The 15,100-nt window shown below is 37.7% G+C and overlaps 1 protein-coding gene across 1 annotated transcript in view; it reads right to left on the reverse strand.

Moving 5' to 3' along the window:
- Positions 1 to 15,100, reverse strand: part of PEX7 (peroxisomal biogenesis factor 7) — a 44,318-nt gene that overhangs the window by 12,590 nt on the left and 16,628 nt on the right. The window contains exons 6-9 of the mRNA XM_057407649.1: positions 14,464 to 14,570; positions 13,948 to 14,061; positions 9,852 to 9,907; positions 685 to 784 (exon numbers count right to left, since the gene is read on the reverse strand). Of these exons, the coding sequence (XP_057263632.1) occupies positions 685 to 784; positions 9,852 to 9,907; positions 13,948 to 14,061; positions 14,464 to 14,570 (377 nt within the window). The remainder of the gene's footprint in view (positions 1 to 684; positions 785 to 9,851; positions 9,908 to 13,947; positions 14,062 to 14,463; positions 14,571 to 15,100) is intronic.

Raw genomic sequence — 15,100 nt, forward strand, 5'->3', positions numbered from 1 at the left:
ATTAGTTACAGTTAACTCAGTGACAGTAATGTCTGTGTGAAAACTTGTCTCTCATTTTAAAGACTTTTTTCTGCCCTTCCTGCCTGAAAAAAACCAGTTCTTACTACAAACAACAATCCTCTGTTTACAAAGGAGAAACTATAGTAGCAACAGAAGCAGAGGAGAATTCGGCCACAACCAATTCAGAAATAAGTGCCACTCATAAAATAGGTTCCACTCATTCATATCATTAGCCAAGGGTTTTAGAATTCTAATTACATATTAAACCTATTTTAGTACTACAAATATTCTGATAGGTATCATGTGTGACACTATCAGTGTTTAACTTGGCATTCTAAGTAGGTAGAAGAAAGCTCTGTATCTCAGCATAGCATTCTAGGCCCTTCTCTATTACTCTTCCTTCTGAAACAAAACTACCTCATTTTCCCTGAGCTCACTAAGTTTTAGCTATCTGATTTTACAATTCTGTCTCTCTCACCCTTCTCTCCTACCCAACGCAAATATCTACTTTATAAATAAAAATGGACCTTAAGTGACATTTATTTAATAAGCATTCAGCCAGACTCACTCCCAGAAGCTTTCTGCACCCTGGTGGCTCTTACTCAAGATCTGAGTCCTACAACCCAGCCATGACCACAGCGGCTATAATAGGCAAATGAAAAGTAAATTCATCCCAGCTCTTACCTGACCACGGTTGTGAAGACTTAAGTCCAGTCCACATGTAAATTCAGTATGATGCTCGACTGTTTCCAGCAAAGGGTTAGGCTTGGAAAAGTCCCAGAATCTACAGAAAGAGGGAAAAAAGGAGAGGGGCAGGGGAATAAAAAAAAAAAAAAAAAAAAAAAAATCAAACAAATCACAATTAAAGTAATTGAAAGGCCATTTAAAAAAAATATAATGCAAGATATTGACAAATCTGTTGCTGCCAGGATATTTAAAAAAGCAAACTCATCCACTTAGGAAACATAACAGATCATACTCCTGCAAAGCCATCTGCTGATTTGCATAAACTCCACTGGGCAAAACCATCTTTGCCTCCTATTGCAGAAACTGAGATCAAAGTTGGCACCAAAGAGCAGCCATTGGGACATTATTAAAACAGAACAAAATGAAGGTTAGCATACTCTTATGTTTCTTGATGGCTGGGGAATTTTATCCCTGAAAGACATTCGCACAATTTACAGTTTTGCTCAGTTTTTCATCTTGCTTACTATGGAGTCTTTATTTACTGAAAACTACACATTCATTTAGAAATACTGGTCATTCCCAGTGTCAAATTTGAGACCCATCTTAAATTTGTTCCTATAAAACAAAATTTTATAATTTATTAATAAATTTGTATTACAAAGATCAGTTGCATTATGCAGTTAATACCTCTAATTTGTATTTCAAAAAGCATTTTTTCCTTTGATAGAAATGCTCAGAAGATTTCTGAAGTGCTCTCATTATCCCAGTTACTGCCTTGTTAGATGCAGTGTCCACCAATGCAGTTAACAACAAGGATAAGACAAGTGTAAGAGGAGATGGAATGAAAGTATAGGTACAGGTAACATCAGTCATGAGAAAAGGACTCAGGACTAGAACTTTCAGATAATAACACGCTGACAAGACACCATATGATGGCAGAAAAGAAAGGTTTGTTTTCTTTTTTGCATTGCATATACTGCTTAGAAAAGTCCACGGGACAGAAAGCACAGCACATTTTGTGGGCTGGCTGCTGTACTCAAATTTTCTACAGCTCACATTTTCACACAGTGGTCAACTGTATGCTTTTCTTCTTCTGCAACAAGCACAGAGGTCGCTCAGCCTTGCTGCTACTGGAGAAGGTAATAATACTTAATAAGAACAGTTCATTATCAGACCAACTACACTGAAAGCACTGTATGTTCAAACCAATTCAGGTAAAATAGCAAACACTGGAGCCAACAGGGTCAGTTTGTTTAAGGTGTAGATGTTATTTCGTTCATAAACGAGGAGAGTGGTATCAGCACAATGGATATGCCATAGCAACAACCCTCTTAACTTTTTCCTAGTACCTGAGATCTAACATAAATAACTTATTTTGCAAGAGAGAGGAGCAAAAGACCACCTCAGCATTTTCATTCTCCCACATTTGTTCCTAAGGCAAGAAACAGATCTCACTGTTTCTAAATAATAGTGATGGCCTTCCTTACCACATTAGCTCTATACTAAATCTTGAAAGACAATATGCTCATAACTGAAAACTAAGATGAAAGGAGACAACTTCTGATCCACATGAGCAAAAACTCAGAAAAGACTTTCTAATAAATTTAAAAGATCATAAGGCAATTTGGTGTTTGTTGTATGGAGTCACGTTTGCAAAAAGTCAGAAGCAGTACAGAGTTTAAGAGTACTGCAACTCGGTTCACATTCTACAGACTGTCACATGTTTTTATATGTGAAAATAATTACTAGTGAAAGCTCAAAAAAAAGAAAATGGTTCTCAGGACTGAGAACCACTGATGACTAATTAATGATGCCTTTCATATCAACCATACAGTCCAAAGTGAAAAAACCTCAGCAGCCCAGCTTCCAAAACTAGCATGGTGACAACATATTTTGCTCAGAGTGAATTTCCATTGCATTCTGAAGACTGAAAGCACAATGCAAGTTTTCTAATACAGTGTTTACCCCAGCAGGATAGCTGTAGAGCAAAATGAAGATGCATTCATAACACAAATAGGTGTGCTTGCATTACTTTAATTGTAGCTGTACCTATGCAGTTGGCAGTATGAATTTCAACAGGAAGCCAGAGAATCACATAAGCTTTTAGGGTCCCTTACAGGTTTGTAGAGCCTGTACAATCACAGGTGTGCCACCTGGATGGAACTGCCAGTTTCAGCCATATTATGTACATTAAAACTAGCACTCACAAGTGCAGTCACATCTGTATTGACCATAGATACCCTGCAACCTATGAGTGCATTTTCTTACACTTTTTTTTCACTAGAACTGTTGAAAGTATTCCTTTATCTCTCATTTCTTGATAGTTTACTTGTTTTACATGTACTTCACATGCATGTATACTGCAAGCAACTGCTTATTCTAAACAAGCCATTATGCAAAGATAAAAAGCCTGTCTTCGTACCACCCACAGCAGTATCACAGAAGTCTATCTTCCTCCCCTACCAAAACACTTTTACCAACCCCCATTATTGTTTCTCCTGCTCCCTACCATGTCCTCCTTCCTACTCTACCTTCACATCTCCTGCCCCTGCCCCTTCACCACTGGCTGGGAAAAAAAGGCAGCAAGTATCATTTCAGGTTCCAGTGTCTGTACAAGGAAATACAATGCATATGTTGTGGCAGCCTACTGCTGCATGCTGAGGAGTCAGCAGACCAGCAAGCAGATTAGACAGGTGGTGCTTGTCTTTTGTCTTCCTTAAGGTAATACTTTGGATTTCCCTCTCTTGTATGCTCATGAGTTTTCATTAAATTTGTACAGGCTTAGCAAATTTAGACTACAACTTCCCTGTCATATCCAATTAAGTTTTCAATATGTTCAAATGTTACTTCAGGAAACGACTCTGGGAAAATGCACAGATGGAAGCACAAAGAACACAACTCCTGAAGTCCACTTCCTTCTGGGAAACAAAATATTTATGACAAATATGTATTTGTGAAAGCTTTACTGATGTTTTTAGGTTTTAAATTTTCTTCATACATTGTATTTTTAGGTGGCTGCCAATCAGATATTTAGAGGCTGACTTCCATAAAAAACAACTCAAAGACCAATGCCACCATGCACTTGCAACCACATCAGGCAGAAGTTACAGTAGCATATGGATGCATATAATCAGTAAGTTTTCAAGAGCAACCCAGAACTCAGTGTTAGTTTACTACCCATATATCACACATTTAATTTTCCTGCTTCCATTCTCTAATCCCTATGCAAAGATAGCTACCTGTAAAAGTTCTTCCTGCAAACTAGAAAAACTTCTGAGTAAGCTACTTTTGGATACAGGATAATCAGGGCAATGTTGTTACTTCAGGCATTAACTGGGAACTGAAAATCTAACTATTTCCACAATACTATCTTTTAGAAATTATTTCATTAAAGTTACAGTAAAGTATCAACACTATGAAGCTGCTCAGGTACAGAAGAAAGCCCTTATTCAAAGTATTATCTTCCATAAGCATGAAAGAAAAGAGGCAGAATTGATTGAGAGCCAAATCAAATGGAAGAGAATCTAAAAAATTAATTCTGAAATAGGTTTTACTTTTGAGTTTGCTCCAGTAGCATAGTTCTTCCCTAAGGACTCAATGTATATGCTTTATTTCAAAGTAATTTTTTGCTAAAATTCTCACTTAGTTTACTTCCTATAAACTGTATAAGAAAACAAACCACCTATGGGAGTATGACCCTACATATGCATCACTGTTTTTTCTTATTACATGTGTAAGTTGATGTCCTGAAAATGAAATCCCATGCATTTTGCTGTAAGGTAAAATGGCAAGTTATCTGTTTCAATTCTTCAGCCACAATATAACAGAATAACTTCTAAGAACAACTTAGTTACTAGCCTTCATAATATCCCTTTTGAAGATCTGAAAGTTTGCAAAACTTACCATTAACTTTACTACTTTACTCCAAACAATGATTGAGAATAACTCTCATCATCACATGCTTAAAGCCATAATATATTTTAATCATCACCCTACTGAGGTACCAACCAAAGATCCTAAACCAGAAACAGAGTGCGCTGAAAAACAGGGCATGCTCACAAAATTAAGAGACTTCTTGTCACTAAGAAGTTCTATCTGATTTAAGAAATCCAAGTGAGAAACTCCATTTAGGCAAGTATATGCTTTCTCTAGTACTTTTAAATGAAAACAAGGTGCAGGCCGAGATGCAGCACCACATGCTAGTCTAATCCAGTAAAAAGAAGACATGAGCCTTCATAGGCTGGCTGGCATACAAGAGTAGTAAATTCACTGCTGCTGACAGTAATTTAAGCATAGTTATGAGAGTGAAGTTATCCAGCTGTTTGTTCCCCAATTTCTCCCCAAAACAGGAATTAACTAAAAGGGGATGGCAACTAATAGCTTATGGACGTGTGTGTTCTCATCAGAGCTTTTAGATATTCCCCATTCTTTGGTATCGTAATCCTAGACTGGAGCTTGAGTTCATTTTGAGACACGCCGCACTCTTCATCAAGCACTGGGAAATGTCAGTTGGCAAAAAATGGTTAAGTCAGGTGCCTGGGATATACAGTAGTGGTTGTCGCTAACCTTCTGTAGGTATGTGTGCTGTCTCAGTGCTTCTGTTTCCTTATCTGTCCACAAAAAAAAAACACCTTGACTTTGCCTTTCAGACAGAATACGTTTTGTAGAGAAAGATTTAAATGGATTTGTATGACAAACAGAAATAATAGATAGCTTCACAACCAAAAAGGAAAAGGGGATTATTTAGAAGAAACAAGAAAAAACCCTGAAAAAAAACCCCAAATATCCTTTTGCTGTTTTTTTCAACATTATAGTGCTATTTATAGCACCAGAAAATTTATTTTCATAGCTAAAATATATTAGTCTATTTATGAGATGGAATCATTTGCCAAGTAGCTCCTGCAACCAACACTCCTAGTTCTCAGAGGAATTGCATCTTGTAATATTTATTTCACAACTAGCATGGGCAGGCAGGAAAATGCCAGTGAACTTAAAAAAAGACAAGGACCTGGATATTCATTTATATGTCAAAATATTTACCACGAAATTTTAATTATTGTTTTTATCCAAAATGAACACATGTAAGAGAACAGATATGCTTTACACTAGCATGAGTTATTTTGACTAATTCTGTAGTTGCAAGAGACAGTTACATTGTAAATGAAAAGTACACGAAGTTCTGAATTTTATTTTCACCAGATGTAATGCCCAAAGCTCTGACTAGCACTGGCAACCAGGGGAATTAAAAAGAGCAAATGAGCAAACACCTTTTCACCCTGAGGAAAAAAAAAGGGGGGGGGAAGGGAAAAAGAAAAAAAAGACAAGGACAATTAACTGCAGTGAAAACCAGTTTCTCTTCTGAGCAGCATTACTGCACAAGTTCTCAAGATTTCTTTTGATCCAAGTTACTGAAGTTGTACTTTGTGATGGAGAGCTGGAGAGAGTGGTTTACCTTAAAGCATCTTGAAGAGATGGTGTCCAGTACAGTACAACCTTCACCAAAAATCATCTTACTGCCTCAGAGACAAGCTTCTGTGAATGCACTTCAAGATTTGGCCTGATATCAGCTTAATGAAGTCCTATAATTTATCAAATCTTTTGAGTTTGGTGAGCACTGTCTGTGACTAATGCACCAACATGTTTTTTCAATACTGAAGAGAGTCCAAAAATACAGAACAGTGATTCCAGTAAGAGATGACACCGATGTTCTTTCAAACTGAATTTTGATAGAGATAACATTTAAGAACATGCATGCAGATCTAAATAAGTTTTGGAAATATTCAGTACTTTGTGCATTTCCTGGTATTTTAATGATTCATTTCTGTTAAAACTGCTCCTTAAGTAACCTGCATTTTTCCTGAACTCTTCCAAAGAGTAAGGAAATGGTACAGAAAAAAAATGTTTCAATGGCATTTCCAGACAGGAGTTAAACCAAACTCATTACACCCAAGTATGTAAAACTCAAGTTAAAATTTACCCTCTTTTTTCTTAGCCCCCAGTATGAAGCTGAAGTGAAATAGTTTTCTTTTCAGTGGCTTTACCACAGTGCACACATGCAATCACTGACTGCTTTTGTTTGGAAGGGACCTTAAATATCATGTAGTTCCAACCCCCCTGCAATGAGCAGTGACACCTTCCACTAGACCAGGTTGCTCAAAGCTCCAACCAGCCTGGCTTTGAACACTGCCAGGGATGGGGCATCCATAGCTTCTCTAAGCAACCTGTACCAGTGCCTCACCAACCTCACAGTGAAGAATTTCTTCCTAACATAAATCTACCTCTTTCAGTTTAAAGCCATTCCTCTCATCACTACATGCTATGTCCACTACAATCATTATACTATTTGCAAAGGATGAAGCTAAGCATTGTTAACTTTGCTTTCAACCAACTATTTTTTGCTTTTAGATATCCAGTTATAATTATGTGACAAACTAGCTGTTTTACCAGAAACAAGCAAAACCTCCGCCTCTTACCTGACAGTTGAGTAATCTTATCTAAGATTTGTATTTGTCTGGTTAAACTATAAAGCTTCAGTAACTTTTAAGATCAGAAAGCTTAAACAGTAAGCTATGCTGTACAGATTTATCTACTATATTTTATTGCTTACTTACAATTCTAAGCTTCAAACAAAATGTTAAAGAAAATAAAAGACCCTATTATAAGTAAGCTGCTATTAAAATAACACTGTATCAATGAACCTGTTTTTAAAGGGCTGTTACATCATACTGTTCTATGAATTACTTTTAAATGTGGCTGAAGTCACAGGCCCTCAGTAGATGTAGCCATGTACTGAATCTGTACTTGCCTTTTACATTTTAAATATTTATCAAGTATTTTTGTTCTTAAATTGAAATGTATATATAGTTATGTCCACGTGTCTGTATATGCCTGTGCATATGTGACAGAATGTGTACATGCATGTGCATGTGGAGTGGATGGTGTATCCAGTCAAATTCTCAACATTTCTAAGTGAACTCCACTTCTTACTGTGCGTTATGCTCCTTCCTGCAAATGACAGCACAGGATATGTAGTACAGGTACAACATGGTCATCATTTTATATCCTTTAAAGTAGATGTTCCTGAAGCGTTGTCATTACAAATTTCCTCCATTATACAGATTATTTTGCTTGTGCCTCCTTTTCCAAAGACTTTCACCTGGTCTTCTCTGTTGTTTGTTCACTCATACCAAACATACCAAGTCCAGCAACTAACAGTTTTAGAAAACTAAAAATCTGTACTTCATCTTTTCAACCCCACCCTCTACCCCTAGTGACAAGAACTAATTGTTTGGAATGAAAAGTAACTCCTAGTGTGGCATTTTGTGAAAAGATTCCCAAGCTCTTCATTTAGAGATACACTGGTATATAAGCTAGGAGCTCTCTCCATGTTTACTGACAGCTTCAACATATGAAAATTTCAGAGCTGAAATTGCAGTAGATTTCGGTACCGCATGAAGCACATTAATGCTAAACCTGAAGGACGCACAGTTGGTGTCAAAACTGGGAAGAGCATGACAATACAATCAAGTCACTTCAATGCATCAGTATGCTGATTATTAGTCTTACCGCTCATACAAGGCCACTGGAAGAAATCAATTATCAGTTTTTATTTTAGACCTAGAAGACTTTTGAAAAACTGTATGCTGCAAACCAGCTGGCACTGCATCAGGAAAGAATGCTAACTAAGATCCCATAAATAACCTTTCACAGACCACTGTGCAGTATTCTGAGAAGAGTGTTTTAAACATAAATAAAATTAAGCACTTTATGTAAGACAGAATGCTGGTACAGCAGCCTAGAAAGTTACACACACATGGACATCACAGCACTTACACTGTTGGGCTCCTAGCACCAACCACAACCGTGGGTATCACTGGCAAGGTGCTCCCTTTATTACAGTAAGGGAAAGAGAACAGATCTCCCACAGATGGGTCCACCATCACCCCCACCCCCAGGAAGCAGCAGCAGGATCTCCCTGCAGCCTAGGACCTAAAAGGCAACATCTTCTCTAGCACTGTTGAGGTTAGGACTCAGATATGTCAAGAACAACTGCTCCAGCAACTGTCTCCCTGTGGAATGCGACCATTGTCACTGTACACTTTCAAGCAGTCCCACACAATCTACAGCAGAGCTCTGGAGCCCCTCTGCACTCCTGCGTGTTTCTGTTAGCTGCATTCTGGGCGCTGCAACCAAGAGGCTGGATGAAAACAGTCTTCCAGCTATACCACACTTTTGAAAGTATACAAAATTCCTACAGTGCTTAACATGCTAGCTTCATGATGCAACTTTATATGATGTTATGGAACAAGACTAGATTTATATAAATTTATGATGTAAAAATATTTACAGACAATGATAGTTAGCAAAATTTCCCTTACAAAAGAGAACCTTTCCATGTCTGGTGTCAGACCACTTAGGACATAATCAGAAGTGACACTAATTGGGATGATTTGGGCAAGTCACTTATGGAGGCAAGAAGGCTTCTCCCATTTGTAAATGTCCTGCCTAGTATATTCAGTCCATGTTATAAAATTAAAATGCAAACTAAAGAATGTGATTAAACTATTCAAGAATGTACTTCATAGTGTATCGACTTACAACACTGTGCATCTTAGAAAAGTTCTTATATGAAGTCAAACTTCTTTAGGACTTTTAAACAGCTTTACATCAGCTGTACTGTAAAATCCTCAGCAGAATCAGATATACTGGACAGCCAGGGGAACTTGCAGAAGTACTGGAAGAACTTTAGCATAAACACTGTGAACAATACTAAAGCTTCCTCAGATACTGGTAGGAGAAAAAAAATTGTTAATGAAAAACTTATATAAAAATATGACACGGAAATATAAGAAGTCACCCACCTACATTCATTTAAGAGGTTATTACCTTCAGACACTATCACAGCCGGATACAACTACATTCAGCAGAATGATGTGAAAAGGATTACAGAAAGCATCTATCATAGCAGATATCATTCAGAAGAGTCACTTAGCTAACCTTTAAATGAAGAACCAATGCATTTTCGACATAGCTTATGAAGAGAGAAAACACCCGATAGAAACATTAACTGCAATTCAGTATGTCCACTCTAAAACTCTTTTCTAATGCAAACCACATTGAAACAGATTATCTTTCCATTTTTAGCCAATAAAAAGATACCGTACCTCACAGTAAAATCATAGGAGCAAGAGGCCAATAAGGTTGCATGGAATGGTGAAAACTGCAAGAAAACAAAACAGAACAACTTTTAAAGTAAAACAATGTGAACATATGCAGTCTTAATATAAACTTACCAAAGTTTAACTATTTAAACTGTCTTAGTAGGTACCACATCACGCTGCAACAAAACTGACTACATCAACAAATTTCCCTGTTATGCTTCTAATTACAATGAACGCTCTATGTGACCCTGGTTTGGTTTGATTTTATTACAGCAGTGCCAAACAACCTTCTTGTAAAGTTAAGAAGTTTTAGGACAGTCATATAAACAGCTGTTAAACTCTGCTTTTGGCTGACAAGCTGAGTATCATCTCATTATATAAAGTAAGTTTCGGAAAAGCTATGTGAGCAGTTTATTATTTTCAGAGAGAGAAAACTTGTGCCATACTACAGAGAATGTAAGCTATATTACTGTCATCAGTTCCATGTCCTAAAGTTTTGAAATTATTTACAGAGATGGGAAAATTGGAGATACGTTGAAAAATTGAAAGCAATATAACATCACTTCATAATTTTCTCCTCTTCTGCAGGGCATTTTATGGGACATGATCTTCTGTGGACTCTTGCAGACAGGTCTAAGAACTGAAGCAGTAAGGATGCAGTTATGCAAAAGCTCTTCACTTTGGCTCCAGCTATTTTACTTCAGTTCCACCTATTTTAAGGTCTGTATTCCTCAACAGCAAATAATGGCGTAACTTCAGTTTGGAATGCAGGTCCCCCAGATCATGGTTCAAATGTAAGATTTTTTCTGTAAGACTTTCTCTACTACTGACAGCTACTACAAAGTCAGAAGTGCCATAATTGCCCAAGTTGCCAAGAGAGCTGTGTCTGTTGCTGCCTGCTAAATTCTGCTGACAGAGTTCTCTTTACTAGAGCAGAATTGAGGGGATGTGCATGCTTGAACTTTACTATCCTCAGATTTCTTAAAAATTTTCCAGAGGAAAAAAAAAAAGCCAAAATGTCTTTTTCTTCTGCACCTCAGAAGAGAGGTCTGATGTGCAACAAAAACCAACTGCAGACTTCCCACATGCCACCTTTGCATTTTTGTCCACATAGTTTCAGATGAAGCAAAAACATCTTGTCAAGGCCGAAAAGTTTTGTCATTAACCTTAAGTGTCCTAGAAACTTACCTAAGCAAACTCTGTCTAAATACTTAGCAGTATTTGAACACGTAAGTTGAAAGAATTTGTGTAATGTCTTTCTGCTACCAAGACAGTATTTTAAAATTCTGTTCCACTGAACTGTAAGATTCTACAGTTCTATCAACTTAACAGTTGTATGTAAAAAGAAGAGATGCATGTCCAACATTTCACAGATCCCTCATCTAAGTATCCTTTTGAGTAAACTCAAAAACCGTAACTACATTTCAGTATAAGACATCGAAGCCAGCAAAGATATGAGACAACCAAAAGCACCAATGTCAAAATCTCCTGGGAAGGACTCCAGATGACCTCAGTATGCTGATAATGCCCTGTTCTGCAGTGGAAGACCGCAAGAAATCTGAAGGAATCCTGACAGTATCATAGTGGGTAGAGTTCTTCGACAGGCTTGGATATGACAATCCATGCAACCCCAAACAAGTGAACAGAATATAAATGACAGACCACTGAAGAGTGTGATTTCATGGTTGGCTTAAGCTAATTTAAGAGTGCACTGCTGCCAAGACTTGTGGTTTTCCCTTTCCTTTCCACTTCAGGCTGTGTGCTCCTGCTCCCCTCCTTTGTATCAGGGCTTGCAATGATGCGATTGAGTCACAAATTGAGACAGCTTAGTGATCCAGGCAGAAATCAGTCACTTTTAGGGACAGGATCTTCAGTCAGAGTGATCAGCTGGGCCAGCTTGCTACACAGCCTTCTAATTGCTAGCATCAGCACAATGTAAGAGAAGGGACATCAGCAGGGACAGCTACCTCTATTTAGGCCAAATCCAGGTCTCCATTTAGTATGACTGCTGAATTACACCACACAAGAGCAGATAGGCTGCACCACCTCTAAGTGCTGGGCCACATTCTCATACCTCATGTCCACAGGGACCGTGTGTATCTTGGAAATGGAAGCATAAAATCCTGCTAAGACAGAAGTCATGTACTCTCACATACCTCTCAACTACACGTGTAGACACATATAGCCACCCCACCACCTCCTTAAACCCACTTAGTGAACTGATCTCAGAGGTTGGTGCAAAGAAATTCTACAGCTGGCCAACTCCTAATAATAATTTCAAGGCACATTAAGAAAACAGGGAGCATTATAAAATGGAAACTCAGACGAGACAATATAAGAATATAAAAATACCCTACCTGGTTAGGCTAACAGCCTTCAAGACCAGTGCTCTATGTTTACATAGCATGGTATTTTAGTTCGTACAGATCACCTCTGATCCTCTCACTATATACCACCGAGAAGAGTCAGGCTTTGTCTTCTCCTTTACGCCAATCATTCATACACAGTGACATGATCCTCCCTAAGCCTTTTCCATGCTAAACAAATCCAGCTCTCAGCCTCTCCTGGTAGGACACAGGTTCCAGTCTCTTAATCTTCTTTGTGGCCCTTTGTTGGATTTACTCCAGTATGTCTGTCTTTCCCTTGTACTGGGAAGCCCGGAACTGGACGCAGCACTCCATATGTGGTTTTACTGGTGCAGTGAGTAGTGGGGAAGGATCACTTGCCTCAGTCTGCTGGCACACTCTTTCTAATGCAGCCCAGGATAATAGGGAGTAGAGAAATTAGAGATGCTATCCCTGTCTAGCTCTTCTAGTACGTTTATTGATCCATGAACCTGATGACACTGCCTGCCTATACACCCTTCTTGTGCTGAGAGCTAATTCAAGAAGTCTACAATCTGATGTGTAAAACAAGTACTTCCATCTGTTTGCAAATCCACCTACTAGTTTCATCAAGTGTCCTTCAGTCCTATTATCACAGGTTATGGTGAATAACAATTCTATAGTCACTTTCTCCATTTCATCATGAAAACAATATGCTATGAATCCCTTAGTGGTATCTTTGAAAAACAGCTCTGCCACTAACTGTCAAAGAGTAAGAATGTGACAGTCTGTACTGATTCATACTGCATTGAGAAGAACATTTCACAGAGCCAGGTTAGAGCATGGTCATGCAGGAATTAAAGTACAGAAAAAGACTAGACATCTACTACCAGTGGGGATAGCAGGCAAGGGTAGCTGGGATAAAGAAAGAGGAGCAGAAGCTTCTCTGGCTGTCTAGCCACAAACTGGAGTTGCTATATGGAACTACTCCCTACAGCCACACCCTTTTCTGACAAATTACAACCTGAGCACAGTAACTTTTAAAGTTGTTAGAAATACATAAAAAATTCCAAGGGCATGTGAAGTAAAATACCGACCCAGGATAATTTTTTTCTGTCAGTTCAGTCTTCCTAGAAAATATTATAAAAAATACCTGTTCCTGAAAGCCTTTAAAAGGATCATATATTATCTAATATAAAAAAAAATAAGCTCTGATTAATATGAAAATAAAAAAGTATGCATCTAGAATAAATTCTTATCAGTGGTTGATCTAGTAACAGTCAGACCCAGAATGACCATCTGAAGCCTTTCATGTACAAAGTTTCAAAAACTCTTTGAACATACTAACACTTTCCTTGTGCTCACAAAACTACATATTCACGAGTTCTATACCTTCCCTTATATGAATATTGACCTTTTGTATGGAGAGAAAAAGGCACAGCACCATTGAAAAAACAAATAAGGGAAGGTATTTCCCCTCTCCCACGTCTCCCTTGTAACTCAGCTCTCAAGCTCTTGAACACTCCTCATGGATAACATATTGACTTTGAAGATGTCATTTACTTCAAAATCCCAGCAAACTGCTAAACATCAAAGTGTTTTACAGTGCTAAACTGAAGGTTTCCAAGAACAGTCACCATAGCATCTAAAATCTTCAACACCTGTTGCGTTTTTTTCCTAGTTATTAGATACTATATTACTGCTTTCCACACAAAAAAAAAAAAAAAAAAGGTAGCAATTCAGTGGTGGTCAGTGGGGAATAAAATACAACTTACTTTTACTCTTCTGATAGCATAGGTATGACCAAGCAAGATGAACACTGGTTGTCGGATGTTCCGCAAATCCCAGCCTTTCAAGCTACAGTCAACTGCACCAGTTACCAGCAAGTTCTGATGAGTTGATAAAACACAGATATATCAGGAAAATTTAATTATTAAATTGCAGTGAAGCATGTGTTGGCTATAAAAGTTAGGTAAATGAAACAACAGAAATTAATAAATCATAAACGAGGTCTTCAGCATGTAAATTAAAAGAGAACACAGAAATACAAACTGGTTTTCTACTATGGACTATTCTGTCTACTATACAAAAGAATAATCAAAACCTACGATCCAATTGGGCCATATATCTGTTAGAACAACGCTCTTCTGAAGAGGTTGTCATGAATGAGAGCAATAAAGCAACTAGACATATTTTTATAAAGAGAAGATGTATTAATTTTGCAGTAAAAAACCCTGCTATTTAATGAGAGTGGTTCGGTTAGGAAAACAGTTGGATGAACAGGTTAATACCTCATCATATTTGCACCAGTCACAGCTCAAAATCTCAGCCTCGTGGGCTGGTATCACAAGTTTGACTCGTGGGGCTTTCACATCCCAAACTCTTATAGTCTGGTCCCCTGAAACAAAAAAATTCATTCAACATTGTTGAATCAGTTATGGGATACAGTTAATTCACTAGTACTTAGTAGACAACTGCTTCTTAGCTGTATGAGATACAAACTACTATATGAAGACACTCTTCCCAAATAAAGCAAGCACATTATAGGCTCAGAGGCCAGACTGATGCACAAAAGGAATCAGAACTTGCTACTGCTCTTTCATTAGGAAAAAAACCCAAATAAACAAAACCAAACCAAACACTTCATTTTTTTATTAACGCTTTTTTATTTTTTTGAAGTCTGATTTGATTGAAAGGACATAAGGTAAAATGCTTGCATGACTTTCAATTAAAGGAGGAGTATAAGGCCCATCTAAAAAAGGACTCAGAAAACCAGAATAATGAAAAAACTTTCTCTGCAAGCCAGCTAGGAAAACATGCTTTTGGTACACAGAAAAGTGAGTAGTACTTAAAATGCAACTTAGCTGCAGATTCTTTCAACTAAAGGAAAATTTAAGACACATTACCTGTACTCCTCATGAGCAAAAC

Source organism: Pezoporus wallicus, unplaced genomic scaffold (genome assembly GCF_028554395.1).
Source record: "Pezoporus wallicus isolate ANWC-B61680 ecotype Strahan unplaced genomic scaffold, APGP_CSIRO_Pwel_v1 contig_3817, whole genome shotgun sequence".
Lineage (NCBI taxonomy): Eukaryota > Metazoa > Chordata > Aves > Psittaciformes > Psittacidae > Pezoporus > Pezoporus wallicus.